This window comes from Hemiscyllium ocellatum, chromosome X, assembly GCF_020745735.1.
Source record: "Hemiscyllium ocellatum isolate sHemOce1 chromosome X, sHemOce1.pat.X.cur, whole genome shotgun sequence".
Lineage (NCBI taxonomy): Eukaryota > Metazoa > Chordata > Chondrichthyes > Orectolobiformes > Hemiscylliidae > Hemiscyllium > Hemiscyllium ocellatum.
This window is the reverse complement of record NC_083453.1, coordinates 16,116,412-16,133,656: the sequence shown is the minus strand read 5'-3', so window position 1 is coordinate 16,133,656 and position 17,245 is coordinate 16,116,412. Positions and strand designations below refer to the sequence as shown.

The following is a 17,245-nucleotide window of genomic DNA, read 5'->3' as shown; positions in this document are numbered from 1 at the left end:
CTGCTTCCTGCCTTATCTCCATAACCCTTGATTCCACTATCTTTGAAAGCTCTATCCAACTCTTTCTTAAATGAATCCAGAGACTGGGCCTCCACTGCCCTCTGGGGCAGAGCATTCCACACAGCCACCACTCTCTGGGTGAAGAAGTTTCTCCTCATCTCTGTCCTAAATGGTCTACCCTGTATTTTTAAGCTGTGTCCTCTGGTTCGGCACTCACCCATCAGCAGAAACATGTTTCCTGCTGCCAGAGTGTCCAATCCTTTCATAATCTTATATGTCTCAATCAGATCCCCTCTCAGTCTTCTAAATTCAAGGGTATACAAGCCCAGTCGCTTCAGTCTTTCAGTGTAAGGTAATCCCTCCATTCCAGGAATTGACCTCGTGAACCTGCGCTGCACTCCCTCAATAGCCAGAATGTCTTTCCTCAAATTTGGAGACCAGAACTGCACACAGTACTCCAGGTGTGGTCTCACCAGGGCCCTGTACAGCTGCAGAAGCACCTCTTTGCTTCTATGCTCAATTCCTCTTGTTATGAAGGCCAGCATGCTATTAGCCTTCTTCACTACCTGCTGTACCTGCATGCTTGCCTTCATTGACTGGTGTACAAGAACACCCAGATCTCTCTGTACTGCCCCTTTACTGAAGTTAATTCCCTTGAGGTAGTAATCTGCCTTCCTGTTCTTGCCACCAAAGTGGATAACCATAGTTGAGTGTGAATCTTGCACACTGCTCAGAGGCAGGGATATGAGCACAGAGCTGAAGTCATGCTCCCTGTTTTTTATATCTCTGAAATCTGAACAGTGATCAATCCAATCTCTCTCTGTTGATCGTGTGTGTTCTCTCCCACATGCAGACATTCTTGTCCCCTCTCAAGTTATTGTGAGTGTATGTCTGTACCAATACCTACAACAGGCTTTAAAATCTTTATTTTATTCGCTCGTGGGATGTGGTTGATTCTGTCTGGGCCAGCATTTATTACCCTTGAGACAGTGGTAATGAGCAACTTTCTTGAGCCACTGCAAATCATTTGGTGTCAGTACACCCACAGTGCTCTTAGGGAGGGAGTTCCAGGATTTTGACCCAGCAACAGTGAAGAAATGGTGATCTATTTCCAAATCAGGATGGTGAGCATTTTGGATGGTAACTTGCAGGGGGTGGTGTTCCCATGTATTTGCTGCCCTGTTGTGACACTTAATGGTCGTGGTTTTGAAAGGAAAACAAAATCAGAAATTACTGGGAAAAACTCAGCAGATCTGGCAGCATTTGTGCAGAGAAATCAGAGTTAATTTTTCAGGTCCAATGACCCTTCAGAATTTGTTTCTGATTTTTGGTATCCGCAGTTCCTTTGTTGTTGTTGTTGTTGTTGTGTGGGTTTGAAAGGTGCTGGCTCAGGAGCTGTTTTGAATTTTTGCAGTACATCTTAAGGTACAATGCTTCTGTTGAGTGTCGGTGGTGGAGAGAGTGAACCTTGTTGAATGTGGTGCAAATTAAGTTGGTTCTTGCGTGTTGAAACTGCACTTGTCTCAGCAGGTGGGGAGTATTCCATCATTCTACTGACTTGTGCCTTTCAGATGTGGGCAGGCTCTGAAGTCATGAGGCCACTTACCAACCCATACCTGAATATTGTCCAAGTTTTGCTTCATTTGCATGTGGACTGTTTCACTACCTGAGGAAACCTGTATGCTTCTGAAGATTGTACAGTCATGAGCTAGCATTCCCAGTTCTGACCTTAAGATGGAAGGAAGGTCATTGAAGCAGTTGAAGAAGGTTGAGCCTCAGACACTATCCTGAGGAATTCCTGCAGCAATGCCCTGGAACTGAGGTGACTGATCTGCAACAACTGTGGCCATCTTCTTGTGTGTTAGTTATAACTCCAACCATTGAAGAACTTTTCCCTTGGCTTGTGTGCTGTGTGGTAATCACCAGGAGATCTCCATGCCTATGTTTGACCTGATACCATGAGACTTCATGGGGCCCGGATCCATGTTTAGGACTCAGAGCACCTCCCTCTTAACTCTATACCACTATGCCTCCACGTCTACTGCGTTGTCATGACTGTCCAGTTTCATTCTTTTTAAACTCTGTTGTGGGCTCTGCAACTGTGTGCTTTGCTTGGTAGCTTCAGCAAGCAGTTAAGAGTCAACCACATTTCTGTGGGCCTGGAGTCATGTGGAGGCCAAGCAAAGGTGACCACCTTAAAAGACATTAATGAGCCAGATGAGTTTTTCCATCGATCAACAATGGTTTCATGGTCATCACTAGACATTTAATTTCAGAATTTTAAAATTTCAAATTCCTAAATCCTCCAGAACCTGGGCCTCTGAATGATTAGGCTAGTAATAAAACTGAGGCTATCGCCACCCCTCAAATTATTATCTCTGCAAAATAGCATTTGTAATTGCAGGCCTTTGTAGTCACTGTATAGATAAGTGAGAGTTCTCTTTTCCATTGTTTTGTGCAATCATGCACACTTGAAAGGATGTCTTATTTATGTATAACATACATGAAGGCTTTCAGTTTGCAGTGCGTTAGTGCACGGAGCAAACATTGAAAGGGGTATCATGATAAATAGTATTGCTTGAGTTGAATTGCTTTCAAGTTGGCTAACTGCAAAAGGAAGATTAGAATCCAGTTGATCCACTTCGGTAGACTTCATAATTTATTACCTGTGACGTGCAGGTCTAGAGTATTCCAGACTATTGAGGATTACCCAGCCAGTTTGGTTTATTAATGGGAATTGGAGAATTGACCTGTCGTGGGAGGCTCTGCTTTGCTCTCAATATCTCTGCAAACTACCCACCTAATGGCTTGGAGGATTCTACGTTGACATGCAGCAAGGACCTTACCAGTATGCTCTGCTGGTAGGTTGAAAGATTTTGACTGACTGAGGTCCAAATATGCTCCTGCTTAGATTTGAAAATTCCTAAGACTTGACTGTTGTCAATGTGGGTACAAGCTGTTTGGACTGAGCTGTGCAGTACAGAAACCAACCCTTCGGTCCAACCTGTCCATGTAACCAGATATCCTAAATTAATCTTGCCTCATTTGCCAGCATTTGGCCCATATCCCTCTAAACTTTCCTATTCGTGTACCCATCCAGATGCTTTTATATGTTGTAATTATAACAGCCTCTAGCACTTCCTCTGGCAACTTATTCTTGACACACATCATCCTCTGTGTGAAAATATTGCCCCTCAGGTCCTTTTAAAGCTTTGTGTCACCTTACACCTCTAGGTTTGGACTCTCCTATCCTGGGAAAAATACCTTGTCTATTTCCCTTATCCATGCCTGTCATGATTTTATAAATCTCTATAAGGTCATCCCCTCAGCTTCTGACACTCCAGGGAAAACAGCCCTAGCCTATTCAACCTCTCCCTGTAGCTCAAGCCATCCACCCCTGTCAACATCCTTGTAAATCTTTTCTGAACCCTTTCAAGTTTCACAACATCCTTCAGGAGGGAGACCAGATTCGCACAATATACTCCAAATGTGGCCTAAGCAATGTCCTGTACAGCCACAAGTGAAGTTCCAACTCCTTAACTCAATACCCTGACTAATAAAGGGAAGTGTACCAAATGTTGCCTTCACCACTCTATCTACCTGTGACACCACTTTCAAGGAACTATGAACATGTACCCATGGTCTCTTTGTTCAGCAACACTCCCTCGAGCCTTACCATTAAGTGTATACTTTCTGCCCTGATTTGCCTTTCCAAAATGCATCTCTCATTTATCTAAATTAAACTCCACCTGCCACTCCACTGCCCAATGGCCCATCTGATGAAGGTCCCATTGTTCTCTGACGTAACTTTCTTCGCTGTCCACTGCACCTCCAATTTTGGTGCCATCTCCAAGCTTACTAACCATACTTCTATATTGAGATCCAAGTTGTGTACATGAATTAGAAAAAACAGTGCACCCAGCACTGATCCTTATGGGACACCACTGGTCACAGGCTTCCAGTCATCCTCTGTCTCTTCAAGCCAATTTTGTATCCAAATGGCTAGGTCTCCCTGATTTCCATGTATCTAACCTTGCTAACCATGTGGAACCTTGTTCGCTTTGCTGAAGCCTATGTAGGCAACGTCCACTGCTCTAATTTTTTCAGTCTTTGTCACTTTAAAAAAAACTCAAGTTAGTGAGACACTATTTTGCGCGCACACAGCCATACTGATTACCCTAATCAGGCCTTTCCTTTCCAAATGCTTGTGAATCCTCTTTCTCAGAATCTCCTCCGACAACGTGTCCACCAATGATGTCAGATTCACCAGTCTATAGTTCCCTGACTTTTAAAATAGCACACGTCAGCCAATCTCCAGTCTTCCGGCACCTCACCTGTGGATGGAGATGGTCCAAATATCTCATAAAAGAACCTAGCAATCACTTCCCTAGCTTCTGAGTTCTCTGGTACATCTGATCAGATCCTGGGGATTTATCCACCTTTGTGTTTTAAGACATCCAGCACCACTTCCACCACTTCTAATATGGAGGATTTTCAAGACATCACTATTTATTTATTTCTCCAAGTTCTCTAGCTTTTATATTCTTCTCCACAGTAAATATTGATGTGAAATACTTATTTAGTATCTCACCCATCTGCAGCTCCATACACAGGCTGTCCTTTTGATCTTTAAGGAGCCCTATTCTCTCCCTAGCCACTCTTTTGTCCCTAATGTATTTGTGGAATCACTTTTGGATTTTTCTTAGCTTTGGCAAATATGGTTATCTCATGTGCCCCTTTTTCCTTCCTGATTTCCCTTGAGTATACTACTGCTGCTGTTGTCTTCCTCTAGTTGACCATGCAGTATTAATAGAAACACAATCTTTTGCTGTCTGTTTACTCTGACTTGTTTTGCAGACTATGCAAACACAGTGCTGGGTACGCCAGTAAAATAGGGAGGATAATGTGTCATATCTGCAGAAATTACTCCCATTTAAAAAAAACAATATTTCTCATTACTCAGAACAACATGTTAAAATTGGAAAACCTAATCAAAAATGGCGATAAGGGTCTTTCATTTATCAGTCCAGAGATCATTGGCATCAGTGGTATATTTGCAATAATGGGCAAAAAAAAGTTAATTTACATAAAATAAAGATATTCTGCATTGGCTCTCCTATATTTGTATGACATGTTCTCTGATTCCACTATTTTCACTTTTTTTTTTCTTTGAGACACATACAAATTCTTGTTGGCAAAGGCTGTTTTGAGGGGGTATCTGGCATATTCTGGAGGCAGTATACTAGGGACTTGGACCATGTAGCATTACAGTTTCAATATTTAAATAAGCCATTCAATGAGTTGCCATAAAAAGGTAGACAGTCCCTCCTCGGCCTCTTGATCTACTGGCAGCTAGAAATATTGATTTTAAGACATGGGAGATGACATCATTTGGATACTTTGGGCCAGACCATCATAAAAACAGTGATATTCGCTAAGTTGTCTAATGATGGTGTGTACTAGCTCCAGGCAACTTGACCCAGCAAAGGAAGCTTTCCTCTGGATCTCATGTCAATCTTACCATGAATTCTTCTTGGCTGTATTCTTATGGAGTATATCTGAAGGAGGAGCAAGAACAAGCCATTCAGCCCCTCAAACCTGTTCTGCAAATCAATAGGTGATCAGATTGCTTCACATTCTTGCCTGTCCTCATTAATCTTTCATCCCCTTATTTGTCAAGAATCCAACCACCTCTACCAAATGTACTCAAATTTCTGAGGGAAGTAGTGGTTCTTAACTATCCTAAACCGATGACCCCTTAATTTAAAGCAATGCTTCCTGCACCCCGCCCCCTCAGTTCTAGGTCTTCCCACAAAAGGAACCATCCTTTTCATCATCACCCTGTCAAGACTTCTCATGATCTTGTATGCTTCAGTCAAGATACATTGTATTCTCCTAAACTCCAGATACAAGGCTAGTCTGTCAAACTTTTCCTCCTAAACAACCTGCCTCTTCCAGATATTAGTCTAGTCAACATTCTCTGACCTGCTTCCAATGCATTGCATTCTTTCTTACACCAGGTGACCAATATTGTCTCTCCACCCTGTTTAACTGAAACATAATGGACATTGTTTCCTGAGCCTGAAGGCGTTACCTAGTATGGTGGTGAAACATCTGAAAACGAACCTTGCAGCTCAGCGAGCAAACCTACATCTAGAACTTCAACCTGAGCTACAAATCTTCTCAAAACTCACTAACACCTATGGGCACAATACTCTAAAACTGGCCCAAAAGTGGGAAAGGCTCACCAAAGACGTTTACTAATATGGTAATGACACGTCAGAAAATGAACCTTCCAGCTCAGTGAGCAAACCTACATCCAAAACATAATGTCCATACTTTGGTATTCAATTCCCCTCACTGCAAATTATAACATGCTGTTAGCTTTCATAATTACTTGTACCTGCAGGCTGATCATTTGAGATTCATGCACTTGGAAACCCAGGACCCTGTGCGTTCACAGAATTCTGGAAACTCACTATTTAGATAACATGCTTCTTTTTATTCTTCCTGCCAAAATTGACATTTTCCCATTTTCCTTTATGGTACTGTATTTGCTAGATCTTTTCCCATTCACTTAGCTGCATCCCTTTGTAGTCTTGTGCTTTTCTACTTTTTTTTTGTCATCAGCAAATTTAGCAACCATGCCTTCCATCTCTTCATCCATCATTTATGTAAGTTGTAAGGAGTTGAGGCCCTCACACTGATCCCTGTACCATATGATTTGTTGCACCTTACCAACCAGAAAATTACTCAGTTAATATCTTCTGTTAGCTTGCCAATCTTCTCTTCATGCTGACATAGTAACCCCTACACCAAGAGCCTTTTTTTCTACAATAATCTTTGACATGCTTATGAGAAATACAAGTATAATACATCAACCAATTTCCCCTATTTCCACAGCATTTGGTACTTCCTCAACAACTGCAATAATTTGGTTCGGCATGATTTCCGTTTCACAAAACTATATTGACTATACCTGATTACCTCAAACTTGTCCAAGTGTCCTGCTGTAACATCTTTAATTATACTTTCTCACATTTTCCCTGTGCTAGATGTTAAGATAATAGGCCTATAGTTTTTGCTTTCTGTCTCCCGTTGTGAATAAAGGAGTTAAATTGCTGATTTTTTTAATCAAATGGAACCCTCCTTGAATCTAGGGAATCTTGGAAAGTGGGGACCGAGGCATCTACTAGCTCTTGGGGCCCGTTTTGTAGGATCATAACCGATTTGGCCATGAAAGCAAATTTATCGGCATGGATCTAATTCAATTAGGACATACAGCTATGCCCGTTGGACTAAATCTAACTTTGTAGCTATCCACAATCTCTTGAGATAAGACACAGCATTTTTATGTCCATTGCATCTGATTGAGGACAAAATGTGGGCTGCTGTGCCACAGAGAGGTGGTAATCTGCCCTGTCTCAACAGCACAATTTATGACTTTGATTTATTGCTCCACAGCCTGGCACATCCCATTTGATGACATTTCTACTAATTGTAGTAACTGCAGTACACATTACAGTCATGATTTTTGAGTTGCTCATAGAAGATATACTGGAATATGTATAATAACAAAAGTTGACAGCATGGGTGCTATTCCAGGATAGCTTCTAACTTGTAAGCAATATCAGAATTGCTCACGGTGCTATGAGCACCTATCTTTTGGAAAAGATAGGTGACGGCAGAGTATATTGGTGGATAAGCACTACTGTTAGGCGGTAGTGTGGGGAGAAGAAAAAAAGTAGATTGGTGGAAGGCATTTTGCAGGAGGGGACATGTTCAAATTGTAAGAGTGAAGTGACCTGTTCTGGCAGACCATTAGAGGCCTGGACCAATATTTTGTGTGATTAGCTCGAACTGTGGTTGGTATAAACTAAAAGGAAAAGCTTGGGAGTAATCTGTGTTTGCAAGGGAAATCAAACCTAAGCTGAAGAGAAGGTAGAAGAGTTTTTTTAAAAAAAAGAGACTGGTTGAAACAGCAGGATTTGAGCAAAAGAATTTAGGAGATGGAAAGGAGGTAAAATTGCAGATTCAAGGAATTCATTTTTCCAAACGAGATATGACTCCAGTTTGTCCTGGTTTTAGGTCATGAAATGGATCAAGTTAGTTTAAGTGTAGGCAGGTTTTAGAAAATGTGGTGAATTCCTGATGAAGGGCTTATGCCCGAAATGGCTCTCCTGGTTGGATGCTGTTTGACCAGCTGTGCTTTTCCAGTACTGCACTTTTGGACTCTGATCTCCAGCATCTGCAGTCCTCACTTTCTCCTATGTTTAGAAAACAATAACTGCAATATTACTCAATGTAAGAAAGACCAAGGAAAGATATTCTTGACTGGGAAATAGCAAATTATAATATGATGAATATGTAAATTTATCCGTGATCAAGTGGAAGGGAAAAAATACCTGGATTACCAGTGAGGATTTTTTTGAAGTGAGTATTTGGAAAAGCACACACTAAGAACATGAATGTAGAATGCTACAGGTGTTGTACGTTTGAAATAAAAAGAAATACTGAAAATAATCAGGTCAGACAGTGTAGAGACGAATGCTTCAGATTGGTGGTAAGAAAACAAGGGACGCTTCTGATTCCGTTGGCATTTCGTCCAAAAGTCAATTTTATCACATGATGTTACTAAGCACATGGGGAGGGAAAAAAAGAGTTAACTTGGACCAGTCAGCATTGATTTCTAAAAGGCAACTTAGCCTTGACAGAAATAAAAATTTAAAAAATTGAAAAAGCTCAAGTCTGACAGCATCTGTAGAGAAACAGTTAATATTTCAGGCTGGATTTTCTTTCCGCAAATGCTACCAGGCTAGTTTAGTTTTTCCAGGACAATTCTTATTTCCCATCCCCAGCATCCACAATAATTTTTATAGTATTCTCTGAATACGTCTAAGGATAAAGAAAATTTGTGGTTTCGTGGCATTCAAAAACATGCTCGTGCTGCTTCTTCGCTCGCTGTTCCTCAGGCGGGAATGCGCGCTCTCTCTCTCTCTCTCTGTCTCTCTGTCTCTCTCTCTCTCTCTGTCTCTCTCGCCCTTGTCCCTGCGCGCTCTCGCCCTCCGCACCGCGCGCTCACCCCCGCGCACAGTTTTAGGCTTCCTGTAAGAAGAGTCTATGGAAGCAATATGAGAGAGTGCAGTACAAATGTACTGGCTTGATTTTAAGTTTCTTACATGAAAAGCACCACTCGTGATCTTGTCAGTTTAATTGGTGAACTGCAAGGCTAATTTTGGATTAATTGTAATATGATTTTACATGAAGGCAGGATGGTATTTCTTCTGCAATCGCTTTCCACTTTTGTCTAATAGTCTTATTTGTTGCTATGAGTCAGAGCGAAATATCGTCTCCAATCATACATCTGCTTACAAACCCCCTGAAGAATGCCCGAAACGTCGATTTTCCTGTTCCTTGGATGCTGCCTGACCTGCTGCGCTTTTCCAGCAACACATTTTCAGCCAAGTATATCTCATGCAATTTAGACTAATTTGACAGACACTAGCCAACCTACAGTCCATTAAGGGAATGTCTGGTGGTTGAGATGAACATCAAAAGATCCTACAAAGAGTAAGGAATCCTCTGATACCTTAGCAGCATTCCTCCCTTAATCAGCACCACTTAAAGCAGAATAACAATTTATTTGTGTTGATTGGTGCAAAATAGACATTATTAGATTATTTTACTTGAAAATGTTTGGGAGGTTTGAGAGACTTGACAAAGCATAGTGTAAATAAATACAAGTTATTTTGCCAGAAAGAACACTATGTGGCTAGTTAAATGCTATTTTCTCCAGTTTATAGTTGCTTTCTGTTTATTTCTCAATTTTCAAATTATGCACATGCAAGGCTATTATTTGTAGCAAAAACAAATTACTGGGGACACTCAGCTGGTCTGGCAGCATCTGTGGGAAGAAAGCGGATAACATTGAACATCACTGGACCTTAAATGTTCAACTCCCTGGCGTGGCAGCATCTTCTGACAGACTGATGCTATACCACAGCTGGTATTCTGGCCCTTTTGCAGGGGCTACTCTTATCCTAAATCACTTGCACTGTGGTAACCTTCTGGAGAGTGGATGAGTGCAATGAGGAAAATGGATTGTTCGTCTGATAGGGCCGCCTTTATTTTTTACATATCCTCATGTGACTTGAGTTCCAAGCCCTCAGGCAAAATTATATCTGGTGATGGGAGGGAAGTTACAGTTTTTAAAACATTTGGCTTCATATTTAAATTAATTGAAGTTGTGCAAACCCTAGTGTTTTATGGAATTAAGAGGTAGCCTGCAGCATCACCTATCTACAATATTATAACAGCATTTTCACATGATTGTTCAGAATGTCGTTTCCTCAGAACTTCTCGAGGTAGCCTATGCTCCTATGAGATGTGAAGGATGAACATTTTTTAATCCTGATGAAGGGCTTATGCTCGAAATGTCGAATTCCCTATTCCTGAGATGCTGCCTAACCTGCTGTGCTTTAACCAGCAACACATTTTCAGCTGTTAATGGTGATCTGACCAGGGAGGTAACATGTCTTGATCTTGACCGCTATTTTCCCCTCTGTGCTATGGCTGGTTTCCTTTATTAAAGGACTCATTTTGCATGTAAACCTCAATAGCAGTATTTAATCTCAATTTTAGGGCAATTATATGCATTTTCATTTTTGACCAAAGTCCTTAACTTGGTAGGAAATTGACTGGTCACTACCATGTCATATGGATGTCTTGAAGCATCTTTAAACTTGATGTATTGTACAGTTTGAAACTATTTTGACTACTAAAATTGGTTGATTTTTGTCAGAATTAATATCCAGAGTGAGAATTCTGTTGTTGAGCATTTTTTTAAAAGGGTCTATTATCTTGAAAGGCTTTTACACCATAAAAAACCAAATATACCAATTTCAAATCTGCTTTTCACCTGAGTAAGTTGAAACTCCAGGCCAGAGTTCAACAATATTATACTTTCACGGACTTGATTCTCCCCTCCATCCCCCAGCCCTCTCCTCTTGTGCGAGGTAGTCCTTTTGAGATTTTGCAAATTGTGCAAAGCACCAAGTTTCACAACACAACATCTACAATTTTGTACCTGTTTTTAAGGATTGTTTCTCATTTAAAATGCTCAGTTTTGTAATCAGAGTTCTAAAATGCAGCATTTTGAACAGTTTTACCAGATTCTTTCTCTTTGTAGATTTGGATAAATTTGCAGCTGATGATATCATGGACCCTATTGCCAAGGCAAAAATGGTGGCTTTGAAGGGAATTAAAAAAGTCATGGCACAAGGAAACATCACTGTAGCACCAGGGATGAATAGGTAGCTTTCACTGTCATTTGTTTTTATTGATTTCATGCAGACTGATTTGTATTTATCAAAAAAAACCTTTGGTAAAAGTAATAAGGACAAATGCAAATATCCCTGACCCAAAATGGGAATTGAGTTGGTGAAAATCAGGTTTAAACTTGAAAACATTTTACATTTGAATTTTAAAATTTACAGTTGTAACAAATGAAAAGTTGCTTGATAGATGTTCATGATTAATGTTTTTTTAAAATGAATTTTTAGGCAGCAGGTTTCATTGTTGGCACAAAGGTTGGCTGGGGCTCCAGGAACAAATGAGACGCAGACAAAATTGACACCTGGAAACAGTCAGGTACTGTAAACTCTTTAAAACTGAAGTACGGTGATATCTCATGTGTTTACAAAGAATAAGTATTCTGGAATGTTATTTCTGGAGCAGCACTGACCTCTGAGCCATGGAACTGTTTAGAAGGGCTTGAGGATCTTATTCTTATGCTTTCGGTGAGTTCTACTGACCGAGACCATTCCTTTCATTGGCAGTTCCATCCCACCCAGAGTACAGCAGTTCAGCCTGCCCCAACCCATCTGTCATCAGTTCACAAAACATCTTCAAATTACTCAAGTTCTTCCAACAACAGATGTTTAAGCTGCAGTTTCTCTTTCATATATTTTCTAACTGTATGCTGCATGCAGTTTGAAGAGCCACAACTAACAGCTCATGATAAAACATTGTTGAGGAAGGACCTTTGACAGTGACAATTCAGGATGAAGGTGAACAAAGGGAAGAAAATAAAGCACGGGGTTTGGAAGAGGTGGGCCATGGTACAAGCGAGAGCAACAGTAGCAGGTGAGCAAAGGGGCAGGTTTAGAGGGCAAAAGACTGCATGGACTGACAAAAGAGTGGGAGAGAGGCAAGCTGTGGTTTGGGGAAAGAGAGACTGGAGTAATACATCAGACTGAAAAATATTTTGCTGCAGAGCTTCCGGGGGTTTCATTCAGCTAGTGGAGTGTTTCTAGTAGCAGCAGCCTCTTGTAGGATATGCAAGAGTTCTTCAAGATATTGTCTTCCCTCCTGAACTTCTGTCATCATTTAAAAGCATTTTTACAACCTACACAACTGTATTCTTTGTGGGCTGCTTGGAATGGTTAATGCCCTGACTGAATTAAAATGTCTTGCCTTGCCAAGATCTGGATTAGTGTGTGTAGCTTACCAAGTGGCCCTGGTCAATTTTCAACATCCATTTTTCTGCATCGGTGCTCCAACTTTCCGTTTCCTCAGTAAGTGCTCCCACAACCAGTTCTGTTCCAGCGTACATACCTCCAGACCTCCACACGCCAGCCTACTGGAATGGTTCCATTTCCCAATTCAGGTCTTTGCTTGCTCTCCTAAACTACCTACTCCATTGGCCACTGTTTTCCTCACCCAGGTCACCCAGCTTCATAGTGGTTTCACAGAAGGAGGCATTTTAGTCTGTTGTCTGTGTCATCTCCCTTCCTGAACTTTCCCATTCTTCAGACTCTCCCTTTTTGACTGCAATCACCGTTGTCATTCCTTGAATTGTCCCAGGACACTCGCACTTCCAGTCAGAATCACATTGATTCCAAGACTTCATTCTCTTGACCTTTAAATCCTTATTTCTTTGAAGGCTCAGTCATTGTTATGCTTGCTATTAGACAGTTCACCTGTTCCCTTTCATTATCCATTCTCAGAATCTATATTCATTCATACTGCAGTGCATGTCTGTCTACCCCCTTGCCTGCCCCCCTCCTCTGTATTCTCTCTCAACAACCTGTCATGCAGTACCTCTCCCACAATGTCTCTTCATCCCCAATCCAAACTTCAAATGTTACTTGGCATATTCCGATGTCCCCTGACCTTTTTCTGCTTAAAAGGGAAAAAAAGTGGTTTTAATGGGTGTCGAATACGTCAATTTAAAACAAATTCAGGACTTTGACAAGAAATTATTGATAGAACAGTCAAAAAACAGCATGACATTTTTTTAAAAATCAGTATAGTCAGTCACAGAGAGAAAAGGAAGGAAGGTGAAGGTAGTGCTAAGCAAAGAGAATGAAAGAACTGCATAGAGCAAATCCTTGACATACTACACCAAAGTTTTATTGATTTTATTTCTGCATAACAAGGCAATTTTCTGATTCAGTATGTGGATGTACCAACTAGAGAAGGTGCAAAACTTGACCTACTCTTGAGAAATAAGGCAGGGCGAGTGACTGAGTTGTCAGTGGGAGGAGCACTTGGGGGCCTGCGACCATAATTCTATTAGTTTTAAAATAGTGATGGAAAAGGATAGACCAAATCTAAAAGTTGAAGTTCCTAAATTGGAGAAAGGGCAATTTTGACAGTATTAGGCAAGAACTTCCAAAGACTGATTGGGGGCAGATGTTTGCAGGTAAAGGGACAGCTGGAAAATGGGAAGCCTTCAGCAATGAGAACGCGAGTGCAGAGATGGTATGTTCCTGATAGGATGAAAGGAAAGGGTGGTAGGTTTAGAGAATGCTGGATGACTGAAGAAATTGAGGGTTTGGTTAAGAAAAAGAAAGAAGCATACATCGTGTATAGACAGGATAGATTGAGTGAATCCTTAGAAGAGTATAAAGGCAGTAGGAGTATACTTAAGAGGAAAATCAGGAAGGGAAAAAGAGGACATGAGGTAGCTTTGGCAAGTAGAGTTAAGGAGAATCCAAAGGGTTTTTTTACAAATACTTTAAGGACAAAGGGTAACTAGGGAGAGAATAGGGCCTGTCAAAGATCAGCAAGGTGGCCTTTGTGTGGAGCTGCAGGAGATGGGGGAGATACTAAACAAGCATTTTGTATCAGTATTTACTGTGGAAAAGGATATGGCAGATATAGAATGTAGGGAAATAGATGGTGACATCTTGCAAAATGTCCATTTTACAGAGGAGGAAGTGCTGAATGTCTTGAAACACATGAAAGTGGATAAATCCCCAGGACCTGATCAGGTGTATCCTAGAATTCTTGTGGGAAGCTAGGGAAGAGATTGCTAGGCCTCTTACTGAGATATTTGTATCATTGATAGTCACAGGTGAGGTACCGGAAGACTGGAGGTTGACTAACGTGGTGCCAATACTTAAGAAAGGTGGTCAGGACAAGCCAGGCAACTATAGACTGGTGAGCCTGACGTCGGTTCTGGGCAAGTTGGAGGGAATCCGGAGTGACAGGATGTATGTGTATTTGGAAAAGCAAGGACTGATTCAGGATAGTCAGCATGGCTTTGTGCGTGGGAAATCATGTGTCGCGAATTTGAGTTTTTGAAGAAGTAACAAAGAGGATCGATGAGGACAGAGCGGTAGATGTGATCTGTATGGACTTCAGTAAGGCGTTCGACAAGGTTCCCCATGGGAGACAGATTAGCAAAATTCTATCTTGGGGAATATAGGGAGAACTAGCCATTTGGATACAGAACTGGCTCAAAGGTAGAAGACAGAGGGTGGTGGTGGAGGGTTGTTTTTCAGACTGGAGGCCTGTGACCAGTGGAGTGCCACAAGGATCAGTGCTGGGTCCACCACTATTTGTCATTTTTATAAATGATTTGGTTGTGAGCGTAAGAGGTATAGCTAGTAACTTTGCAGTTGACGCCAAAATTGGAGGTGTAGTGGACAGCGAAGAAGGTTTCCTCAGATTACAACAGGATCTTGACCAGATGGGCCATTGGGCTGAGAAGTGGCAGATGGATTTTAATTTAGATAAATGTGAGGTACTGCATTTTGGGAAAGAAATCTTAGCAGGACTCGTACACTTAATGGTAAGGTCCTAGGGAGTGTTGCTGAACAAAGAGACCTTGGAGTACAGGTTCATAGCTCCTTGAAAGTAGAGTCGCGGGTAGATAGGATAGTGAAGAAAGCGTTTGGAATGCTTTTCTTTATTGGTCAGGGTATTGAGTACAGGAGTTGGGAGGTCATGTTGCGGCTGTACAGGACATTGGTTAGGCCACTTTTGGAATATTGCATGCAATTATGGTCTCCTTCCTATCGGAACGATGTTGTGAAACGTGAAAGGGTTCAGAAACGATTTACAAGGATGTTGCCAGGGTTGGAGGATTTGAGCTATAGGGAGGGGTTGAATAGGCTGGGGCTGTTTTCCCTGGAGAGTCAGAGGCTGAGGGGTGACCTTATAGAGGTTTGTAAAGTCATGAGGTGCATGGATAGGATAAATGGACATGGTCTTTTCCCCAGAGTAGGGGAGTCCAGAACTAGAGGGCATAGGTTTAGGGTGAGAGGGGAAAGATATAAAAGGGACCTAAGGGGCAACGTTTTCACGCAGAGGATGGTGCGTGTATGGAATGAGCTGCCAGAGGAAGTGGTGGAGGCTAGTATGATTGCAACATTTAAAAGGTATCTGGGTGGGTATATGAATAGGAAGCATTTGAAGGGATATGGGCTGGGTGCTGGCAAATGGGAATAGATTAGTTTGGGATATCTGGTTGTCTTGGACAAGTTGGACCAAAGGGTCTGTTTCCGTGCTGTACATCTCTATGACTCTATATGCTTGCTTGTGAATTTTTCACATCAGTCTGAATTCATTAGTGATTGTAATGTTTTCCATTTGCCAGCAGGAGGCTAATAGTGACCAAATGCAGGCTCGGCCAAATCCACCAACCTTTGTCCAAGGGTTTATCAGTAAGTCTTCAGCTTCTTTATTTGTGAACTGACTGTGATAATTGCAGGTTTTGTTGTTCAGACTTTTAAAATCTGGATTTAATGTCAATACAATACTGTATGAATAAGCATTTTCATTTGGAAACTGATAGCTTTGCAAGAAGTGTCGGAGCCCCATATTTGAGGACCTGATCCTCAGCGGTTAGCATTGCTGCCTCACTGTACCAGAGACCCTGGTTCGACTTCAGCCTCGGGCGACTTGTGTGTGGAGTTTGCACATCCTCCCTGTGTCTGCATAGGTTTCCTCGGAGTGCTCTGGTTTCCTGTCACAGTCCAGAGGTGTGCAGTTTAGGTGAATTGGCCATGCTAAATTGCCCATAGTGTTTGGGGATATGTAGGTTGGATGCATTAGTCTTGGGAAATATAAGAGTAGTAGGGGAGGGGAATGGGTCTAGGTGGGTTACTGTTCAGAGGGTCAGTGTGGATTTGTTAGGCCGAATGGCTTTTTTTCCACACTGTAGGGATTATGTGATTCTATAATACACCATATATTTTTGACTCAGTTGCAGTTTTTCTACTTTGTTTATTGCTTTAAGCCTGTTATAACTATTGCACATTTTTAAAATCTTTTCCACAAGTTAAAGTTTCATTTGTTAAAAACCTGTGCCTTAACTTTGGCTAGTTTCAAAAGCATGCTACTTTAAGTTTTTCTGGCCTTCTCTGTACTAAATTATTATTCTTTTAAATATATATTACACCTACACAGCAATTCTTGTAATTGTTGCAATTGTGGAAGCTGAACCCTTTTGACTTAACTCGAAAGGGTTCTAACCACCTTCTCTCAACCTTATTTTACTGAATGCCATTTGAACACAAATGTTTTTTCAACAGTTGTAGATTTTTAACTGACAGCCAGATCAAAACTAATGCTTGTCATCGACATAGTTGGATAACTCACACTGGATTGCTCTTTTTTTTTGAGACTAAAGTCCAAATGTCAGTTTGAGCCATCTTTGCAGCATTGAGAGTTTAGACTGGACTTTGTGATGTTACTTTTTTAAATTGTATTGTGACTATATCTGTCATACTAGAGAAAAAATACTGTAGGTTTCTTCCCAGCATATATATAAGTTGCGAACTGTCCTTTTATATAAAAGTCAATGAAGTTAAATCTTTTTAGAGCTTTTATTCATAGGTGTGTTCAGTAGTGACCCCAAGTTGAAAAGTTCTGCAGACTATCAGTTGAGCTAATTGGTAATTCATTGGCAAGTGTTTGCTGTTGATTTCATGGCATGGGTCTTTGGTCCTTGCCC

At 41.2% G+C, this 17,245-nt stretch overlaps 1 protein-coding gene across 9 annotated transcripts in view; it reads left to right on the top strand.

The window, feature by feature from the left end:
• The window catches only part of kmt2d (lysine (K)-specific methyltransferase 2D), a 248,665-nt gene that overhangs the window by 167,535 nt on the left and 63,885 nt on the right, over nucleotides 1-17,245 (top strand). For 7 of the 9 annotated variants that reach the window (XM_060821028.1, XM_060821029.1, XM_060821034.1 and 4 more), the window contains 3 exons: nucleotides 11,189-11,312; nucleotides 11,562-11,649; nucleotides 15,887-15,953. In XM_060821028.1, coding sequence (XP_060677011.1) covers nucleotides 11,189-11,312; nucleotides 11,562-11,649; nucleotides 15,887-15,953 — 279 coding nt within the window. The remainder of the gene's footprint in view (nucleotides 1-11,188; nucleotides 11,313-11,561; nucleotides 11,650-15,886; nucleotides 15,954-17,245) is intronic. The other 2 variants (XM_060821036.1, XM_060821030.1) reach the window with 1 other exon arrangement.